The 14,275-nt window shown below is 42.6% G+C and overlaps 4 protein-coding genes across 4 annotated transcripts; all 4 read right to left on the bottom strand.

The window, feature by feature from the left end:
• Window positions 1–3,177: 3,177 nt before the first annotated feature.
• Bfra_002126 (putative hydroxyacylglutathione hydrolase protein) lies at window positions 3,178–4,154 on the bottom strand (the record flags this gene model as incomplete). Its single annotated transcript, XM_037332550.1, has 2 exons — window positions 3,178–3,820; window positions 3,892–4,154. 2 exons carry the CDS (start codon window positions 4,152–4,154, stop codon window positions 3,178–3,180), a joined length of 906 nt encoding a protein of 301 aa, XP_037196704.1.
• A 643-nt stretch (window positions 4,155–4,797) lies between these two features.
• Window positions 4,798–6,000, bottom strand: Bfra_002125 (uncharacterized protein; the record flags this gene model as incomplete). The annotated part of the gene is made up of 1 exon (XM_037332549.1): window positions 4,798–6,000. The coding sequence occupies one exon, from the start codon at window positions 5,998–6,000 to the stop codon at window positions 4,798–4,800; it is 1,203 nt and encodes a 400-aa protein (XP_037196703.1).
• Window positions 6,001–9,189: 3,189 nt separating this feature from the next.
• On the bottom strand, window positions 9,190–9,487 carry Bfra_002124 (uncharacterized protein; the record flags this gene model as incomplete). The annotated part of the gene is made up of 2 exons (XM_037332548.1): window positions 9,190–9,390; window positions 9,446–9,487. 2 exons carry the CDS (start codon window positions 9,485–9,487, stop codon window positions 9,190–9,192), a joined length of 243 nt encoding a protein of 80 aa, XP_037196702.1.
• A 580-nt stretch (window positions 9,488–10,067) lies between these two features.
• Window positions 10,068–10,274, bottom strand: Bfra_002123 (uncharacterized protein; the record flags this gene model as incomplete). Its single annotated transcript, XM_037332547.1, has 1 exon — window positions 10,068–10,274. The coding sequence occupies one exon, from the start codon at window positions 10,272–10,274 to the stop codon at window positions 10,068–10,070; it is 207 nt and encodes a 68-aa protein (XP_037196701.1).
• Window positions 10,275–14,275: the final 4,001 nt, after the last annotated feature.

Below are 14,275 nucleotides of genomic sequence, written 5' to 3'. Positions count from 1 at the left end.
TGTAAAGGTCAGGAAACGCCCTTGATCGCGCACATACAACAAAAGCAGTTTCCTATTATTGTCCTATTTTTTTCCTACCAAAAAAATGAAAAAGGCTAAGACTTGGGCAAGTCTTTTTGCTTTAATCCTGCGGTACATATGGGGATGGAAGGCTGCTTGCTGCACATACATACACACAAAATTATGGCTATGGTACATTCATTCAGAGCTTTCTAGGGGGGGGCTTCATGGGAAGACACGATACTCTATTTATGGAACAAAAGTTCCCCTTCGCATTTAATTGTGTTTCTAACGCGTGCTTGACGATACCACGCTTTGGTTACTTTTTGCTTATATTCACATTAGGTTGGATTCATATCTTCGGGAGTTTGTTTCTTTGGCTGGTTCAAATGGGTATAGGTGTTCATTTATGGGCTGGAGTGGGATTAACGGTTTCGCGTTGCATATGGGGTTGTTTAATGCAATGTCAAGGTTGCTTCAATGATATGACGGAATGCTTGATGATGTTGATGATTCGAATGGAGAGGACGATTATCTTGTTTTTTTTTCGAGTTCAGCAGTTGATACATTATGAGATGCACATAATGGATGGCTTTGAGTGTGGGATGGAGGCGTTTTCTTGAGCAGTGCTTGCGAAGGTTGAGCATAGGCGGGGTTTTGGCTGGGGTGCATGAAGTGGTGAGGGGATATTTGAAGAGAGCTTGGGGCAGGAGCAAAAGGCAAATGCAGAGATTAAAAAGTGCAAAACATGGCAGGCGAGGTTTGTTTTCGGATGAATGATAGGTGGTTGATATGGGAATGACGTTTAATCGGCATGGTATTGAATGAAAGGAAGAAAATTGGTGGGCTTTGAATTGGGATGGATGGATGGAATTGGGACAAAGGATCGGCTTCGGGATACTAAGGATACCTACCAGACTATCTAGGCTGAGGTAAATGGCAACGTAAGATAAAATGCATGATGCAAATAAAAATTATTAAATAAACTTGGATGATTGCGAAAAACTGTGAAATATGGCGAAGATGGTGAGGATGAAATCTCAACCAGTAGCGCTTTTGATAGTTGAGATGAGACTTGTATTGAATTGTAAAGGAAGGACCGAAAGGGGAGAAGAGGTTCAGTAATTTAAAATAAGAAGGTGGATGAATTGATGAATTTTGAAGATTCGTGAGTGATAATAAGAGGAGATGAAGTTGAAGAAGCGTAAGAGAGGGATTGAGTAGGAGAGGAGAGCACATTATCGGGTATGTAGGTAGGGATGTACAAAAGTAGACATGACTCTCATTCTATCATCTAGCTCATCTTCAACTGATCAACTTGAAAGTTGAAGCTTGACAGCCTGACTTCTGGTAGAAACGGAATGTCAAATATCAACTATAAGAATAGTATGATGGATTGATAAATTGATAAATTGATCTGGTGCATGTATGTATGTATGTATCTTATCTCTCCTTTTTTAACTTTTATCGGTTCCTCTATAACATCATTCTCTCGGCATACGTTCTCCTGCTGGGTTGTGAGATATGAGGGGGCGGGTTGATCTAGCATGTAAAAGAAAGATAGAAGATAGATACCTCCCAATCGCATCGCCATCGCCATCACCATCACCATCAAGCCCAAGCCCAAGCAAGTATCCTCTGCCCATCCATATTAGCTGTACATATATTCATCTGTAGGGAAGCGAGCGGATGGTCAGTCATGTCGAGACGAATCAGGTAAATCATAACTTGGCTTCCCTTGCTCATTCTTTTCTTCTCCTTCACACTGCAGGTCATAGATCCGGGGTGACGCAAGAGTAAGGTATAGAAGAGTAACTTGTAATATACATGTGCACATATCATACATATGAAAGATACACGGTACTGGCTCTTGAGATCATTTTGATTGCAAATACTATTTTATCAATACTAAATTGCGAAGAAGGGAAGTCAAGATTAAGGAACCTGCATGAATCAACTTCCCTCTCTAGTTCTTTATCCACATTCTGAAAGTGGCGTCTAGATCGGTCCACCTCGACCTAAACAGTTGAAACCCTATCAGCTAAGAAAGTGTCATGTTCTCTGCAGACGAGTGCACCGCCCTAGAAGTCACTTTATTACGTTCGTTTCATTACGGAATTTCTTAGCACACTATCTCACAGTTAGAGATCTGGAGTTGTGATCGTGGAGGCTCTTGTATTTTTTCTTTTAAAACCCAACAAACAATTATTGCATCACCAAGCCCTGTTAAAGATTTGTAATTAAACCCACGGGTATAGCAATCATTCATCCGTTGCGCAACCATCAGATTGTTCTCGGCTATCAAAAAATTCCGACAAAAGAATGAAGCTGAGAGAAGCTAGAGGTGAAGAGAGCCTATGTGGAACAAAGCAGATGGGTGCACGCCAGTAGGTACCAAATCAGCACATATTGATGTGCGTAAGATTGCTGGAAATTAATCCACGTGCCCGTGAAGTCGAAAAAACTACTTCCATTCTTGGTGCTTTCTCTCTCTGTCTTGCTGCCATTGACAGGTTGTCGGAATCTGCACCCTACACAGAGATCGACTTGGTCGGGAAAAAAAGGAGCAAAAAAATTGAAAATGGACCGGCCTACATAAATCTGTAATAAAAAATAGTAACAATTTGAGGGGTTTGGCAATACTCGTTTGACGTATACCCTTGATCAAGGACCAATGTATCTTGAATCTTGCTCAAGGGTATTAACCTCGCAAAGTCTGGTTGGGGAATGTAGCATTGTGTAAAGATATAATGCTGACAAAGCAGGAAGAATTCCATGGCTAAATATTCGTGAAGAATACGGTGTAACTGACTGGGAATATCGAAATGGCTTACAAGCATAAGCCCTTCTTACCAATTATCATATTCATGAAGAACTTTCCTAACCCGCCACAATCCGGGAGCTATGCATTGAATGCATTCAAATCCATATGGAGAACGGAAACTGCTCAACGCTCGTCACCCCAGCATTAAACCAAAAATATGCTGCACGAGATGATTATTGTACATCTCAGCCCCACTCTTGAAGCACACGCTCATTCCGCCATATTCGACGCTCGAGACGGGGAATATGGAGGACAATTTTGATGCTAGAGATTGCTTTGAATAGGGTTGAGCTTTTGGTCGTTGTACTAGGGCACGTGGTCATTAATATTGGGCATCAATCCAAAACTTTACATCACAGCACTCCTATTGGTTTTGGTACCCATGGCCCTTCCCAGCGCGACCAGCCTTTCTCCGTACTGTTCGCAGAAGATTTGTCGTCTTTAGGTGTTTGTATGGATGCAGCGGCAGTGTCTAAATCGTGTTCCATTTTCACCATTCCCGCTCGGATATCGTTAAGATCTTGGGCGGTTGTATTGGGAACAGTTATGCAGTTCCTTTTGGGAGATTTGGATTCTTCCCAATCAGATATCTTTTGTCGGAAATTGTGCGCTTGTAATATCGTCATTGGGTCTTCTAGAGTTTCTTCCAGTTCACCCAGCGCACGAAGAAGTTCGTCTATCCCGTAGGCTTCAAGTCGATCCTTTATCATATTCAGATTGATTCCTTGGCCATTTTGCTCTAGAACCTCTCGTACGAATATCTTGCAATCATCATCCTTTTCATCGATTGATAAATCTGCCCAGTAAAAATCCCAAATCCACTTCAATGCTTTGCGCGCAGCTATTCGAAGTTTAGGAAGTGATGGGAGTTCTTCATGAGTAGCCTGATGCCGAAGTTCGACGTATGTAGCTGGTAGACCAATAGTTTTCGCAATTGAGTACATACTTAATTTGCGACGTTTATCTTGATGACTATCGAGGAGACCCGTAACGAAACTAATGACCAAGCATAAAATGAATAAGTCGGATATCACAAGAGAATAGATTATGAGAAGACTTCAACGTACCGACAGAAAGCAGCAGAATAAGCAGCTCTCACGCAATAGGATGAATTTCCAGGAACATCGTTTAAAATAGCTGAAGTGATAATCGCAGAGGACTCCACGAGATGCGGACAATTTCCTCGTTGCATCCATACGGATATGAGGCATACGGCTTGTCGACGATAAGAATCATTAGGAGGGCTTGTCTCGGTATTTTGGTAAAGCTTTTCGCGCACTTGGAGAAGCTCGCGGCGCGTTCGCCAAGGCGTAATTACGAATTGAACCATAGTTTGTTCGTATTTAGAAACTAGGTGGAGAAGGACGATGTTTGGGAGGAATACGTCGGAGAAGGGTGGAGTCGTTGTGTTGACTTGCGATTGTATGAGAAATGTTTGAAGTTTATCCAAAATATTAATCAGAGCGGAATTGCTTGAGAAGATGCCTCAGGATCTCAAGGAAAAGTCTTAAGGCTGCTATCCCCTTGTGATTTGAAAGCCGAAGTTTTAGCGTTGAGACTAATAGTTATTAATAAGCTTACAACACCAATTGAAGTGATAGCACGTGTATTGATGAATATTCAAGTATTCACCAGCACTATTTAATGAGGATCAAAGAATCTTATCTTGTCTGTTCAATCCGAAAATTCATTCGGGGGTATTGATATTGTGTAAAGCTATCTATATACATATACATATCAACCTCTTGGGTAGGTACTTCACCTGTTGATATTGTTGAATACAAGTGCCCAACAGGAATTTGTCATATCCCATCCCAATATTGAGCCTGTGCTCATTCCAGTCATTGCTGACATGATCCTATAGTTTCCAATGCTCCAATGTAGCTAATCCCAATACCCAATCCAATCCAACTCCATCGCTAAATTTCAAAGTCATAAAGTTTTTCCCATCCAAAGTTCCATGCTCCTTTCGATCAGATCCAGCCTGCATAATTCATTGCGTAACTTCCGTCGAAGTCAGGGAAGGGCTGTGTGGTGCCCATCATATAAGTGGTAGTGTCAACCAGTTGTGTAGGTTTCTCGGCTACAACTTCCTCCTCTTCTTCATCTTCCCCTTCACCATCCTCCTCGTCATCTTTGTCGTCGTCCTTTTCAGCGGGTGGTTGCCATGTCTCCTCCAGCTTCAAGCCTTTACCAGCTCCTTCGGGTCGACGATAACTGTTGCCTAGAAGCTGTGACGACATCATTCGGTAGTTGTCAAGTTGAGGATCTGACAATGACATCTTGCTATTGTCTGGAGTATCGTACAATCCCATGCCAATCAACTCCTCACCCTCTGGTTCATCATCAGACAGTGGGTGATATGGTATCGATTCCTCTGGAGTGAAGGTGGGTTCAGGATGTTGAATAGGTAGAAAGTTATCTGGTGTGGGTGGGGCGGTACCATCCTCGAATCCATTTGTGGCAAAGTTGTTCCAATCAAAATGTGAATACATCGTTGGATCTTGGTTGTCGTTTGTGTATGGAGCCTGAACAGACATCACATGATTTTCTAATGGTGTAAGCTCTGGGGTGTATGCCTGGTCGAGTGGGTATGAGGTAGGTACGGTATCGAATGGGTATGAGTCTTGATGATCTTCTGTGTAAGGCATTGATACAGGAGAAAAGCTGGAGTCTGGTGATCCGTATCCTGAGTAGACAGCTGGTGTTGAGGCATCAAAGTTGTAATACTCCTGGGAATATGGGTATCCATTGGTAGATTGTACTGGTTGGTACATCTGTTGTTGTGTGGATGGATGCCAACTAACAGGACGATTAGATTTCATTGACATCTGTGTTGGAAGTCCATTGTTCGATTCCCATTCGTTAGTCGCCATCATTTGTTGCTGTTGCTGTTGTTGATTGAGCATCATCATCTGTCGTTGGTATGAGCCATCCGACATGAGAGTCCTACGTCGGTTTTGCTTGATGGAGCATCGTGGGCTATTGTTGGTACTGTTTGGTTTGATAACTCGCATTGGTCCCATATTTCTCTGTCCATTCGACAAAGATAATCGATTTCGAGACTGTGAAGGTTGTGCCATTTGCCTCGAAACGTTTTCCAGAAACATCTGAACATTGTTATCATAACCCATCATGTTCGTTCCGTATGCTGAAGTAGCATAAGCTGAATCCATTTTGTGATATCGTATAAGAGAGAAGGTAGTATGAAAGAGAATGTTTGCAAGTTGAGGAGGGGTTGGTGGAGGTGTATAAGGTAGTATATGAACTAACGTCAACTGGACGTTAGTAGTCGAAATTTCATAGCCTTGATATGAATCGAACTAGAGAATACTAAACTTAAATTAAGAAAGGAATCTACCCAATCTTCCATGTGAGGATTAAATATCGGCAGTACAAATTTGAAAGACCAATATGCAAGTGACTTACCGTAAGGTTGCGGTATGTCGTCTGTGTCATCTGGCTGATCCACGAATGTGTAAGGATTAAATCATAGGGAATTTACCGGGTCTGAGCTTCTTCTGGGGATGCTAGACACCAGGGCTTTGTTGGCGGTCAAAAGTCAAAGCCCCTGGCTTGCAACATGCGCAGATTCGAAAAGCCAGCGGTACAAAGGAAGACAAGGGGGTAAGCTACATCCCGCGGCTGGATACATATCGCGTACGAGGCTCCTTCGCCCCAGGTGTGTGGGAATCAAAAGGGTGCGTGTCAAACGATGAATCAACTTCCTAAACAGGAGAAACTTGCTTTGCGAGGAAGAAGGGCGAGAAAAGGCGGTCAGGTTGTATCAGCACAAGGGTGGGATGAATTTCCATTTTTCAGGGGTGTATATATCAAGTAGCCGACGGGGTCCAAAAATGCCAGATGCCACTCTTCTTGATGTGCTTTGCATGGGTGCGATGAACCTCTAGCATAATTAGTATATCAATCTAAGCCAAATATGTGGCCTTCCCGTACTGACGCAGCGCCTTTGGAAATTTTTAGATGTGGATATTTTCGATACTGTCGTTAGTGCACATGTTAAATTGTGGAATTTAGTCAAATTCTCGGCCCCATCGATGGTCCATCACAAAACGTGGGTAAGCTGGGCAAGCATTTCAATGGCTCAACCTAAACTCCGTTCTCCGTACATGAAGAACCCCTCGGTCATTTAGTTTATGAGGAGGGTCATTCCATTGGGAAGCCTCGAAGGTTCACTGGTACTAATCTTGTGCTAACCAACTATTAAAAAGACGGCCCAGGTAATAGTAGCCTAATTAAGAGTACGAATTGCAGGTCAATACGATTAGGTAGAACCGCACAGGACTGGCAAAGCAGCACAATAGTACGAACAAATGAAATGCAGTGCTACCGACCGACTGCAATGTATCTAGACCTGGCATGGTCATGATACTTAGGTAGGTATCATGAAGCATCTAAGTGGCAAACGCGACTCATTCTACATACCCCATATTGTATCTAATACATACACACTACAAATTGAATCTTGGCTAATAGGACTTTCCGAGCTCACCGCGTATTAATTTTTCTTTCTCAAGATGTGTATGGCATGAGCAATCAAATGAGCGAGCATATGGTCAAACAATTCTGTCAGATACTCCATATATTAAAATTCTGATGAAATGCAGATGGGGTAACGCACATTATTCTTTTTGCCTTATTGTATAACACACACGCTTTGTACGCTATATTCGAAATTGGGAAAGAAGGCGAGACTTTTGACGGCGGAGAGAGTGGGGCAGCGGTAACGCGAGTAGCAGCAGCTAACTAAACTTATTTTGAGTACAGTCATAATTTGGGAATGGGATGATGCAGAAATAAATCACCGACCGTTCAACATCCTTGAGATCCAGGTTTGCGTAGAAAAACTTCACATGTATTAGTCTATACTAAGGCTCGCTAAGCAAGGATGATGGAGTTGATGTGGATGCCGATGGATCTTGCTAGGGGATTGCGAACAATCCATGAACCAGCCACCATAAAAGAAAAAGTGCTAATTACGAAACATCCAATGATATGCATCTATCAGCATCGAAAAAGCCTCTTTCTGAAACTATGAGCCACAGTTCCATTAGTGTGATAAGTAAGAAAACTTAAAAAGACTCGGATGGAACCACTTAAGAAACGAAATGATAATTTCAGGTGCGTCAAGAATTGTCAATCGTTATCCCATCGTCACAAAAGCATGATGATCTCAAAATATTGGTCATTGCCATTCTTGTTAGACGGCGTTTCTAAGTTTGAGACCAAGGCGCCCAAATTATAGATGTGTGTGTGGAAATATATGCTAAATCACAGCGGTAGATTTTCTCTGATATCACTTTTCCATGATCCATGGACTTCACGGGCTTATGGTTATCACATAATGCAAATGCACTATGCATATCGAGGCCTAATCAGCAGCCAGAAGGCAAAGCAATCATTAATGCGCAGATTCAGCAACTTCATTGATTGAGCATGAACCCGCGGCGAGGTACAAGCAAGACGCACAAGTACAAATTGCATGCATGTGCAATAATAACTAAGACCGGCATGTAGTAAGCAGATCATCCATAATAATGAGAAGTAAAAACGTCTTAGACCCATGTTGGCGTGCATTGGTCGGAAGCAGTCTCGATGAGGTTTTGTTTGGTCATCGAAGGCCCTAAGAAGGGCGCTTGAATTCCAAGGTTGTGTTTGTTTGTCTCAATCGCCCCTTACCCCCTCGTTACAACCTGTCCGTGCTTCTAGGATTCTTCAAAATGAAGCTGCCAAGCGTTGAATTATTCGATACGTTCCCTACCTTCACGGAGCTTATATCGATTCGAAATACACTAAACACTAAATATGTTTCGCAAGGGGCATGACATTGAAAAAGCAAAGCATAATAATGCTACAACATCCAGGCGGTGAAACTGATTAGGCGTTAATATGGCATGTATAATAGCCATCCAAGTAATTGATTGCTTTTACCGTATCAAACCACAATTCACGATGATCTATTTGTTCATTAGACAACACGCACGGAAATGGCGGCGAGAAGATAGTGCTTGCTACCTACCTAGCTTTCAACCTCAACCTACATCGATACCCTCCCTCATGTGGGGAGTCAACAAATCAACAATTAGATAAAAATTTCTCTTGAATATTTTTCCTTTCGAGCTTTAAGCCAAAAGGGGTCATAACCGGAAATTCTTTGTCTAGTGTATCGTACACTGTGTATGCTTGTACAACCACCCCGCAATAATCCCAGCTCACCAGTATATGAGCCGGGCCCTTGGAAACTTGTACTATTGCGAGAAAAAGGCTAGTACGAAATGAATCAGTATTATCTTGTCTGCAGCATCTATAGTGCTAAGCCAAATGACGCGTAAAACGACAAAAATTCATGATGATGCCGATGACTTTATTCGATAGGAGACTATTTCATTAGTCGCTAAAGTAGATCTCACCCATGTGTCACTTTCTTCTAATTCCCACAGTTTCCCCTTGCTTTTCCCCTCTATTGTCGATCGTGTTTCTCTTACCCGTGCCACGAATTTCATATCCATATCTCCAAGGATGAAGATATTTGGAGATGACAGAATCTAGGATCTAGAAGTTTAGAACGGACCATTCTTGCGCAAGCAAGGGTCTGCTTACTTTACCACACTTTTTTTTTGGGATCTTAAACGCTCGAGACATCATCATAGCACATTGTGTGTGTATCCCATGCCGCATCCCTCGCTTCGCTCCGAATAGCGATTCAGCAAGAGAGATATGCCCGTCAGAAAAATTTGCATCCCGGTCGACAAGGCTGGGACTGGGACCGGCCTTCCTTTTTGGTTTTCTTACTACACCTACCTTTTCCCTGAAGAGAGGCAGCGGGTGTAAGCTCGGGTTGCTGAAAAGGAATTGAGACCCTGGCGAATTTTTGAGGGATCGCTGGATTTGCTAGTCGACCGACCATCCTCTATACTAACGCTGCCCTTCATGTAAGCTTCAATCTCAATATAGCCAGGCGAGCTAGTAATCCTTTATACTCCTTGAATGCCCAAACTAAATTCAGCATATTGACCGATATACCATCTCAAAGACCAGAACCAATAGTTGAAAGCTATATAGTTTGAATCTACGATGACTTAGTAAGACGGATGCTCTAAATGAATCAAAAACGAGCATTATTTGAGCATCATCTCACTGATCAGCCATCATAATTTGATCCGATCTATTGTGTTAGACCTGGTAGGTTTAAAAACTTTCAAACTCGTAACCCACTCTCAAGTTAATCAATTCCCGCTCTGGTCATCGCACCCTTATGCGAGCCCTTTTCGAAACCTTCAATTCCAACATACATCCATACATCTTGATCCTCGTTCGCCGTGGCCGATGGAGATGCTGCGTAACCAGTACCAGCCGATCTCTCTATTATTGCAACACCTTTGTCAATTATAGATGGTCTCGGCTTTCGCACCGTTGCAGACGCTTGCATTCTATCTCGGCCCAAACTCCTTTCGCTGGACCAGGGCGAAGCACACAGTAACAGAATGAGTAAGTTCGGAAAGTAAAACAGGGTAAGGTAAGCCAAGTTATGACTGGCTTTATTAAGTGATGTGTTTGGAACGACTCCATCGTGTTACATTGGAGAGTAAACAAGTGAGTTTATTGTGCCCACCTGATAGGCAATCTAATACAGAGATGCCGGCGCGAGTGATGGAAATTACCCTAAAGAGCTTGTGGAACCTATGGCTGATTGACGGTCGATTACACACAGAGGTCAAAGAGAAACACGATGGTGATTTGTATTTACGGTGTTCGAACCTGCGTTGAACTTTCGTATTCTCTTCTTTTGCATTGATGAAACCTAACAGTTAGATTTCGATAGCTTTTGGGTTTCTCATCTAGATTGTGCTCGGGGCGTTTTGTATAGTACTGAAGGACAAAATAGAATTCTAGTCAAATGGTTACAAGCATCGCGAGAATCATCACCACCCCAGTACTGAAGTTATCACAGCAGAACAGCGTAATCAAAATTGATTGATGTGATACAACCTCATCATGTGAAAGAAGGGCTCAGGGTTTTGTTTTGTGTTTCTGTTTATGGCGCGTGTTCCGCTCAGCACACTCAGCATGAAGTGTACGAACAGCACGGATACAAGACATTTTCAGCTCTTGATGAATCTCCATGGATACAAGTGAAATGCAAACAACGGTCGGATGGAATGCAGCACACCAGCATTGATCGGAGACGAGATTTTTGTACCTGGTATCGTAGCAATCCATAGTAGCATCTCCATATCGAGATTCATAGGTAGGTTCAAGGGTAGGATTGTGGATAAGAGGGAATACGGTACAAAAAGTAACGAATGGTATCTAGCTCGCGAGGCTAGGTGTGGAAAAGTTGGAGACCCTTGTTTTAACTTCTACGTACGCAGTAGACTAAAGTTCCGCAGTAAGTTCCGCAAGCACTCTCCGAAGTTAATTAGATGCGTGAGTTTTGTGTAGCTAAAGCGGAATATCATGGCGAGCATGGTTTGATGCTTATTTACCAACAGATCACGACGAATGAATCATGTCTCGTGGATCTACAATCATGATGAAATTGTCCATGCTATCAATAGTCGAAATCGTCAAAACCCCTTCATTACCACTCACTATTATTGGCCTATGTAATTGTCTAAAACTTTGAAAACCAACAATTATCGCAAGGATAAATTCCGGGCCCGCGTGAAACTTAATGGAACCCGGTTGTCATGATGAACCTTACTTTATTAACCAAATCTAAATCCAGGAGATCTCTCGGTGCTCATGTATTCCCCACCATTAAATATTCATGGCAAGGAACTTGAAGGAAGGGATAGAAGTATCGAAGCCTAGGAAAGAGGGAGAGGGGCAGTGACAATGCAGCAATATCGAATGAATGGATTAGTGATTGACCAATTTCGACTTTTTTTTCCCCGATGAATACCTAGATGAGAGCCATCTAAGCGTTTCGACACATGAGCCTCACGCACACAGCTGAAGCAATCCTAATCCTATACTTCGTACTCCATGGACCATAGTATGACAGAATGATGGACATTTGCTTGCTAAATTACTAGCCTATGATTTTAGTTTATCTAAAACCATTGTGTAATGATAGCCATTAATAGTTACGGTACCTACCGGTCCCACGGTAGTGTAGCGTCTGCTGTATGTGGAGGTCATATCCTGGAGGTCTCGAACTTCTTTCGGTGATACTCGAGTACGAAAGTTACGAGCCTACAAGTTGAGATGAGCACAATTTACGAACATACGTGGTAGTGGACCAACAACATCACGAGCTTGGGTGGTGGCGGAGGTTGCGGTTCGTAATTCATATCATATTCGATGAGGGGATTTCGGCTTGACAGGCTCAACAGCTTCGACAGGGAATAAGATTTCGATACTGTAATTTATAATGTGGTATTTTCACGGCAACGGCAAGGCAAGTACCATTGGATTTAGATTGATGTACACCACCACGAAAACACCAAGAACTCAGCCACACAACGTTTTGACTCATGAACTGGATTCGAGATTGTTCGGTCTTTCTTGGTAGGCTCGGTATGTTTACATGAATGGTATGGATGGATGTGCTTGATATGCCGTATGGGATAGTGAGTGTAAATTAACATCGGATGAACGGTATGCCATGGCATGACTAAATTTTGGTATACGCGTTCTGCAGCTTGTATAGCCTCTTTTCCCGTGAAATGACATTCGTGTTTATTGATTGAGTGAGTGAGTGTAAGGGTATCGCCTTGTAAGATACGATGGAGCATATGTGAGAAAATCCATGGATGGGCGTGTTCGGAAATGCTGATGGTTCCGAACTTCGGGATAAATGGCTGAATTTGATGCTGAAATGAACTCAATGTTACGATGTTATTGGAAATGGTTCAATGAAAGCAAGCAAGCGAGCGGCATCCTAACACTTTTCGTACGGTGTATGGTCAATTAGACTGGTTGGTGACTGGGCGCTTTTACTAAAAAGGTTTTGTTCTCACCGAGATTGATAGGATGGTCGATCGTCTCACTCAACTTTCTGTATGGATCGAGTTGGCATCTTACGGAAACGAAGGAAGGTAGGGCGGTAGTATGGCAGTGCATGATCCGACGGGAGACGTTTCCAGTCGAGTAAATGGGTATGGCACAAGGTGTCCTGTTGGTATTGATCTCGTACTTTCTCTGCATCTCCCTGGAAGAAAGGAATTGGATTTGTGTCATAGAGTCGGAAGTGGGTTGGTTGTCCCTAAGGGTGGGTGATTTTCCTACCTTTCTTTCGGTTGGTGAAAGGGTGCGAAGGATGGGCGTTGGAGCGTTTTTGGTGCTGTACAACGCATCCGCATCCAAGATTTCAAGTGTGGGCGCATTGGGCTATTATCGGTGTAGGCATCAAAGGTTAAGGTTGCTTGAATAGTTAGGTCGATGTAATCCAGGGGGAAAAAACTAGCAAGGCACGAGATCATGAGATTCTCTCTGTACAGGTGTGGGTTGCGTGGGAAGGGAAATAAATGGAATAACGTGCTCATTACTTCTTTTAACCATGTTTGCTTTGAAAATTAGATGAAAAGCATCCAGATCCAGATAACGTAAATGCAAGGTCCAACTCCACATATACAGGCATACGCATACTTATACGGTATACACAGCTGTAACAACGATTTCATGGTTAGGATGTATGTGAATGAAGCCGATGTGTACGAACTTACGAAGTACTTACTTCCGAACGGAGTAGGCGATAAGTCAATCTATTTGATCATCGCCATCCTTCGTAGCTTCAATCTAGGATCCCCTTCCATTTTCATTTGTACTCGGGGCGATGAATGGATGAGACATGGTTTTGATACAGTCATCTAACTACGTATTGCAGTGCTGCAATGCTGCGTCGTTTGCATTGTTAGCATTGCCGTTGAACTGTACTAGACATATGTATTTGGCTGAGGGAGGGGTGAAGCGACGATGAAGGGGTAAGGGAAGAATATCTAATTGATGATACTCTGACATGAAAACAGGAAAGCTTGCGTAGTATGCATAGAGGTTAATATATATGAAATACCCATATCAAATAGGTGATCCTAATTTTAAAGAATTCCAATAACATACTCGTCCCTTTCTCCTGCATTCATGTATTGAAGAGACATAGTAATATTTATCGATGTCATTTCATTGTTCCTTATCGATAATACTGACACTGGTGGGTGTGGGGTCACAGGTAGCCTTAGGTATTGGACAACAGGCTCGACAGGTACACCAATGGTATCAATCGAAAGCCTAAATGCCGATGTTCATTGTAGTGAGGTAATCAATGACATGCATTTTGAAACTTCATGAATTGGATTGAATCGATTTGACAATCATGAATTCAAAATTTCAGAGAGAACTATCACGGATAATACAAGTCAGAGGGAGCCGAACCCTTAGGAAGAATCCCAAATAGACCTTTACCATAGTGAATTTTCTCATAGAAAT

The sequence above is a fragment of the Botrytis fragariae genome, assembly GCF_013461495.1.
Source record: "Botrytis fragariae strain BVB16 chromosome Unknown tig00000006, whole genome shotgun sequence".
NCBI classification, from domain to species: Eukaryota; Fungi; Ascomycota; class Leotiomycetes; order Helotiales; family Sclerotiniaceae; genus Botrytis; species Botrytis fragariae.
This window is presented reverse-complemented; position numbering and strand designations above follow the sequence as displayed.